General features: G+C 43.3%; 1 protein-coding gene across 3 annotated transcripts in view; it reads left to right on the top strand.

Moving 5' to 3' along the window:
• SHTN1 (shootin 1) overlaps positions 1–7572 on the top strand; it is a 60745-nt gene extending 53173 nt beyond the window's left edge. For all 3 annotated transcript variants that reach the window (XM_064663688.1, XM_064663687.1, XM_064663689.1), the window contains one exon: positions 6591–7572. In XM_064663688.1, coding sequence (XP_064519758.1) covers positions 6591–6801 — 211 coding nt within the window. In that variant the 3' untranslated portion in view covers positions 6802–7572. The remainder of the gene's footprint in view (positions 1–6590) is intronic.
• The last annotated feature ends 383 nt before the right edge of the window (positions 7573–7955 follow it).

Raw genomic sequence — 7955 nt, forward strand, 5'->3', positions numbered from 1 at the left:
AGATGATCTTCATTTTAATTTAATCAGAAAGATGAAGATTCGTTCAACAGTTAATTTGACATGAATAATGCCATTGCATTTTTCTTGAACTGCTACCCTGGTAGAAAGATGAGGTTGTTCCTGAAAAGTACTGTTTGTAGTTTGTGGATTTCTACAATTTTTAACAGATCAGAAAATACAAGCAGCTCCCATCACCTTTTGTGTACCTTTATTCCACCAAACTAAGTGGAAATTGCATTTACAAGAAAGGAAATGAAATAATTGCAGGCCCCAAGGTCTCGCAGAATGCGTGGTGAATTGACAGTGAAAAGGATCTTGTGCTGACAGTCACAGTTGTTATGTGTTATAAAAGCATATGTGAAGCTCAATTTATTTCTCAGCTTGCCTATTCAGTGACGTACTGAAAGACACGTTTCACTTTAATTTATTTGTTTAAAGCATTAAAACAAATGTGGTGGGCCAGATTCCTTGATGCTGCAGGGCTTCTTTGCACTGTATCACTGCTGTAAACCTGCCTAATTGGAAAAACTCATCGTTAAGGATGATTTTCCAGCGAGGGAGAAGGTGCTGGGGCTCTCCCACTCTTCTGCAGCTGGGAGGGCAGGGAGCAGCAGGAATAACCTACAGGCTTCATGTTGCAGTGCAGTTACTTTTCTTTGCTCTCCTGGGTGCTGTTTGCAGCATGGCACTGGTTGGCAGCAGGGCCCATTGGAAGCAGGGCTCTCTGGAAGCAGGGCTCTCTGGAAGTGGGGCCTGTTGGAAGGAGGCATCAGAGGGAAGTTCCTCTGGCTGACATGTCTGAGAGCTCAGCTCTGTAATTAGCCCGTTTGCTGGGCTCCCCTGGGGACATCTGTACTAGCAGTTTAGTTTGGATCAGCAGAGCACTTCTGAAGCAGATCTGCCTATTGTCGCTGTTTGCTGTGCTTGGATTTGTATCCTGGAGTGTTCTTAGTGCAAAAACTGGATTCCTGGATTCATTGGATGAGTGAAACTAAACCAGGAGATGTGATCCAGCCTTTAATGGTTGGCCCAGGGGCCATGTGAGAGCTGGTTCAGTGAAAGTACCCCCCAAACCATGTGTTCTGAGGACATTGCTCTGAAGCACAGGGGGTTTCCCTCTACACAGGGGGTTTCTGCTCCTGTTGCACCACATTCCCTGAAGCAGCCTGTGTTAAATAAACAAACAAAACACTGCCTGGACCAGATACCCTAAATTACAAGGGCATACAAAAAATTTATTGTGACTCCTCTTCTCCTTGTTCATACCTGAGGTTAAAGGATGCAGTCCTCTCATCATTTGCTATTCCTTGAAATCTCACAAAGGTATGACTTGTTTCAACTGTTTGCAGCAGCCAAGCAAACCTTTCACAGCACAGTAGAGGACTGCACATCTCATAATTACCAGGTGTCTCTTGCAGTGCAGGGTTTATTCTTTTTTCTTCATCTAGATTTTAATGTACAGCTTCCTATAGGAAACCGTAGGAATAGTTGTGCATTAAATACTTCTGTTTGCTACACTATCCATTTGTTAAGGCTTGTAATCTGAGGGAGGAGGTGATACTTGCAGACATTTACACCTGAACAGCCCTATATTCATCATACTTTGTTCATGTTGAGTAGCAATTGAGCACACCCCATCTCATGGAGGAAGAAGGTCACACCCTTGAGAAAGACCCTTGAAAATATATCTGTGATCAGTATGTAGGCAGCAGTCAGCTCATTAAGTAAAATCCTGTATCCTTCCCACCCCAAATCAGTGGTGATCTAACCTAAATATGCACGAGGTAAAGAATTTCGGTGTTTGGTTGAAGTAGGGCTCCACACATGGTCAAGTGTAAACAAAGCACTGGCCTCCAGCTGAATTGGCTGGTCCAGTGGCCAGGGGAGGGGCTGGGAGGAAGGGCTGCAATGTTGGTCAATACAGGTTAATTCGGAAATTTTCCTGTAATCAAACTGACAGATGATAGCTTAGAGAACGTGGAGAAGAGGAGAGTGAGGGCAGACCTCACTGCAGTCACAACTTCCTCGGGAGGGGCAGGCACTGAGCTCTGCTCTGGGGGACCAGGGACAGCAGCCAGGGAATGGCTGGAGCTGTGCCAGGGCAGGCTCAGGGTGGATCTCAGGCAAAGGTTCTTCCCCCAGAGGCTGGTTGGGCACTGCCCAGGCTCCCCAGGGCAGTGGGCACAGCCCCAAGGCTGCCAGAGCTCCAGGAGGGTTTGGCTGATCCTCTGGGGCACAGGAGGTGACTCTGGGGATGGGCCTGTGCAGGGCTGAGGGTTGGACTGGAGGGTCCTGGTGAGTCCCTCCCAACTCAGCATGTTCTCTGATTCTGTAACAACTCAGGAGAAAGATTTGAGTTTAGAACCTCTAGGTGAGGTGTTATTTCAGTGCAGGAGATTGTTAGAGGAGTGTGAAACCATTAAGCAGGTGATTTGGAATGCATAAAATTTTGCTGAGGTGGTGCTTAGGGGGGAGACATCAGCAATGTGTGTCCTGGAGGGAAACTGAGGCCTTGCCTGAGTGTGAATTCCTCTGCAAAGGTAACTTCCTCTGCAAATCTCTTCCCAGTGTTTAACCCAGCGTGAGTGTAATTCTGTGACACCTGCTTAGCAGAGAACAGGTGACAGTTCAGTTCCCTTGGGAGCAGAGTTCCCGTGACCCCCTGCAGTGTTTAGGCACAGAAGGGAAAGGTGTGTCTGGCTCTGCGTTTTTTGGGTGTTTGGTGGGGTTTTTTTTAGCACTTTGTAAACATTGTGTTTCTGGGCAGCAGAGTTCTGTGCTAACAGAGTGAACTATAGAGAGGGTTGGTCTTAATCTGATGATTTTATACAATTAAAGGATTTGTCCTCCTTCTCCTGCCTGTAATCTTAGTACCCCCAAATCATCTACCAGCTCTGCAGGGAGCAGCTCAGCCTCAGCCTCACAGAACTGCAAAGGTTTTCAGTGCAGCTTGAACATGGACAAATTAGTTTGACCAACAAATGAACAAAACAATGGGATGTTCTGGAAGTTTGAGGATGTTCTCAGTTTTAACTGTTTTAAAAGTTACTGTCACACATTTTTCTTAGCATGTACTCTGTGTTCCTTCTCAGTGCAGGTAGAAGCTCTCCAAGATTCTTCATTTAAATGAATTTGCCAATCTTTTTGAGCATTTTCAAAAAAAAGTGCCTAAAAATGGGAACAGTGTCCATACTAAAGGAAGTCTGCAGTGCTGTTCTGCTGGCTGCTGTGTTGGCCCCCTTTCTGCTAGATTTAGCAAGGGCATTCTGAAATGGAGAAGGTCTCTTGCACTTTTTTCATAGGTATCTGGTGTTACAGGTAGCACTGGTATCAGGGAAGGGAACAATGGACTAAATCACTAGTGTCACTGTATTCCTAATAATTTCCTTTTGACAAATACTGGTAGTAGTGGGATGGAATTTTTTGTTCGTTGAAGACTTCCAAAACTTGGAATTGGTGTATTTTTTGCTATTGCTCAGAATTAGCCTTTCATTTTGTCTTTTTTATTCCCCTATCTTCTTAAGAATCCTAAAATGTTTAATAAACACATCTGCAGTTTATGCTTTTATTCTTAATGAAAGTTCTGAACTGAAGATAAAATTAATTCACCCTTTGGCTCATATCCTGTTAGTAATAAATGTAAGTACTATCCCCACTTTGAGTCTGTTTTACCTGTGAAGGGAATCAGTCACTGACCTCTCCCAGCTCTTATCTCTACTCATGAATCCTTATCTGTTTTTTTTTCTCTCTCCTCTGTCCAGTTGCAGAGGGGGGGGAGAGAGCAGCTTTAGTGGGTACCTGGTGTCTGGCCAGGGTCAACCCACTACACACAGGCAGTCCTCAGTACTGCATGGGACTTTGCATATCCCATACAATTAAGCTAAAGTGTATTTATCATCTAAATCTGAATTTTCCAGTACAGATTTTATGTGTTCAGTCATAAAAATATATGCACAACTGTGTGTGAATGAGTACAAATAGAACTAGGTTCTCAATTTCTAGCTTAAATATATAGTTGGGCAAATAACAAGAATACTGATAACAGCATTAACAGTTTTAATGAGGGAAGAGCTTTGAATAGAACTAAATGCAAATACCTTGGCTAAACAAATTTGTAATTGTTCAGAACTGTGGCAAACTCCGTCTGCTTTTCCCAGCTTTATTCGTAGCAGTAAAAACTGGTTTTTGAAAGGGAGCACCAAAATTATGTTCATTCTTGCACTGAAACCTTCTGCTCTTGACAAACTGTTGAAAGTGAGCTGTGAATACCTGATAAATAAGGTTAATAATTTTTAACAGTGCCTCAGCTGTAACAGCGGCACTGTCAGGCTGGTGCTGCACCAGTGTAAAGGATTTGAAGAAGGGAGTACTAGTACAAGGAAGCTGGATAGTAATTCTTATTTTTATGCTTGAAACGCTGATTTAATCACCAGTTTCCTCCATTAAACTACTTTATATCGACATCTTTCATTTTTCTGTCTTTGAAGGTGGTAAATATGATTGCCATTTTATCCATTTTTGTTATAAATGAAACAGACTTCAGAGCATTTGGCTGTGCATCAGTTGTTGGAATGCTGCCATACACTAATGCAGACTCCCCACTGTGAGCCCAGTGAAGAATTATACTTTGATTCACCAGATTGTATTAAATAGTCCAGCTGTTGGGTTTGAAAGATAGTTACCTCCAAAGTGAAATAAAAATGAACTTGGCATTTATGGCTTGACCATTTTTATAGTGTTGGGCAATCAGCTTTTCAAAAGTAGCACTTTTTAAAATAACCCTTTTCTGGTTACACTGCTTTAAAAAGTTTAATTTGCTGTAACATTCAAAATACCCCACCTTGTATTTTTCTGAATGATTGGCAACTTCTGCATAAAGTCAGCATTATTTTCTTTATGAAGTCACTAGCTTCTGATGATAATCAAATGAGTCTGAAACTGTATCTATTAGTGCCAATTTCTGCATTAATTAACTTATACCAAAGTTCTGATGTTAGAGACAATTCTTGTAATTAAAGCTTGAACGTGGAATTTCATTTGCTGTATCCAGCGCTGCAGTAGCAAGCTGAGTAAATTCTTTCTGAAATGGAAAGTGCAGCAGCTGTTGTTTCTATGATTATTTATTTGTTTTTAACCTGTTCATTTACTCTCTCCCTGTCAGGTGGGAGCCAGTCCATTCCCCACCCCGTGCTCTAATTGTTGGTGGGGTGACCTCTTTTCTTCTTTGTCATTTTCTCTAGGACAAAGACTGTCACAATGAAGGGCAGTTCATAGCAGATGGATCCAGTAGCTGAATTTCTTTTTCAGGCCTCCAGTCGATTCTGCTTTTTCGTTTCTAGGGTGTTATCTTACCAGAAAAAGGGGGAGATAGAGGCTCTTGACTAGCCAGTGCAGTTGTGTGCAGCAGCTCCACAGTCAAGCTTCCCAGGGGAGTGGAGCTGCACACCCAGCAGTGTGTGTAGGACCTTCCAGCAGGAAGGATTTTACCCCTGCCCAGTGTGGTGCTCATGGCTGTGTGAGTGTGGGTGCCTGCAGTGGGTCCATTCTGAGTACCTGAGTGTGTGACTGCCTTCCCTGAGCCTGCCCGGCTCCGTGACCTCGGGCACATGGGCTGGCAGGCTCTGGAAGGCTCAGTGGGGGAGGTCCAACCTGTCTGCCCACCCAGCAGGGTTAGGATGGCATTGGGAAACACCCCAATCTGCCACTTGTTCGGGTGGAGCGTTCCCAGTGTTTGCCATGTTCTCTGCTGGTGCATTCCAGCTAATCCGAGGATTTGCCTGCATGTTTTCAACACTGGTGTGACACCTTTGAATATAGACAAGTGCCTTTAGTGTTTATAGCATGATGCCAGCCTGGACAAATAACCCGTGTGTCTCTGCCCTTTCCTTCCTGCCTGCTCGGAGGGCTCTTTATCCACACAAATCCCTGCCCCGCAGGCAGTCAGGGTGTAACCCCAGCTCTGCAGCACAGAGTGGAAGTCTAACGCCCTCAATAGTTCAGCAAACCCAGCGGATGAATTTCCAGAAATCACTTGCACTTGCTCCCAGTGAGACCAGTGGCAGTCACAGGGAACAGCTGGTTGCACTTCCCAGTCCTGCCGTGGAGTGCAGCACAGGGACAGCCCCGGGCAGGTGGCTCTGGGATCCGGGTGTGGAGGAACCGTGTGCTCCTTCCAGGCTGCAGGACTGTCAGCACACACACTGCAGGAGCTGGTGGCATTTTCTCCAAGTGCAGCTGCTCTTTTGGACATGGGGGAACCTCTGAGATGAGCAGAGAGAAAATAAATTCTTATGGCTGTCTTTAAACCAATACTTTCATAGTCTGAGGATTTTTTCACTGCCTCGTGAGTTCATTTTTCATCTTCCATGCCCAGCTTAACGAATGATTCATGGGGGGTAAAGTGACTTGCATTTTTTGCACTTCTATCTGTACATAACAGCTGCTATATCTGTAAATCTATTTACTAGCTTGGTAGACCTGTCCTGGTCATATATGCTATTAATAGAAATGCTTTTCTGTATATTTATAGTCTTCCTTCTGAATATGTGAACTGTCATCTGTATTAATATGTTTATTCTTTTTTCCTTTAGATCAACTAGTCATACAGAATTTACAAGAAAAGCTTCTAGCAGTGAAAAAGACACCAAATCCGTTGTAGTTTTAGATCCTGTGTCCACCAGTGGGGATCAGATGTCTGAAAACACGCTGAACCAGAATGAAATTAAGGAAGAAAAAAGCAAGCCAACACATAAAGAAAATAATGTTGAGAAAACAAAAGAAACAGATAGTTCTAACTGTTAATTGTTATTCTGAAAGGCTGTAACTTTTGGGAGTCATTATCTGGACATGTGAATTGCTTAGGTGTGTTCCTCGGGGCTACAGCCTGTACTCCAGACAGTTTTCAATAATACAGATTGAAATGGTCTTTTTGTATGCAGTTTTGTTACATGCACTGAAGTGTTAAATAACTGTGTGTCACTCAAAATCCCCTTCCCATTTTAATTTTGCAGGGAAGGTTATTAATTTCCTAGATAGTGTCAGTTACCTTTACTTTTAAACTGTATTTGAAAAGGCTTTTTAAATTCTTCTTTTATTGAGAAGATGCCTTGTTAGAAGTTGCCAGAAGCCCCTTGCATCCCTCTTGAACTGGACAGCTTTGGGTTAGACCCCGTGAAGGTGATTACACCCTAATCAGCTTCATTATGGGGGGTGTTACTAATTATTAGAAAAAACAAACCAATGTGTTTAGGCACATTGCTTTAAAAATATTTGATATCTACTTAAACCAAGATCCTGCTGGTCTCCTCCACACATTCCTTTGAGGAAGTGAAAAGCACAAGCACAACCCTCCTGTTTCAGGTTGCCCAGAAACCTAAAAGCAGAGGCAGTGCAGCATCTCATTGTGGGACCAAGACTTTTGGCAACAACAGCCAGAGTCAGAGGTTTGTGGGCTGAGACTGGTGCTCTCATTTGGATTAAAAGCTTTGCAAAGGAGGACTTCTGCCTGCTTTTTGTTTCAATGTTATATGGCAAATTTTGGAACTGCTGCAACTGGAGTCTGTATTTGCTGCAGGCTATGGCTGGCACGGGCTACATTTGGGATTCAGTCGTAATATTTGGAATCAACATTTTGAGAACTCTCAGTTGAAAGCTCACAGTGCTAATAAATTAGCCCCTGCTTTGAACCTGGCACACACTGATGGCAATAATTTATTAGGTGACACTCGAGATATCTGTATTTGATAACAGAAATCCCAGTTTCCCTCAGCCCTTATTTCCTATGAAGACAGTGAGATAGGAACATGATTGATTTGCTCCACTGCCAGTTCACATTCCACTGTAGTCTCTTTTTAAATTCAACACAGTATCTCATTCTTTTATAATGAATGAACAAATGTAATCAGGGATTTACCTAAAGATTGGTGTAACTGGAATTGGGTGGTCACGTACTTGAA

The sequence above is a fragment of the Pseudopipra pipra genome, chromosome 8 (assembly GCF_036250125.1).
Source record: "Pseudopipra pipra isolate bDixPip1 chromosome 8, bDixPip1.hap1, whole genome shotgun sequence".
NCBI classification, from domain to species: Eukaryota; Metazoa; Chordata; class Aves; order Passeriformes; family Pipridae; genus Pseudopipra; species Pseudopipra pipra.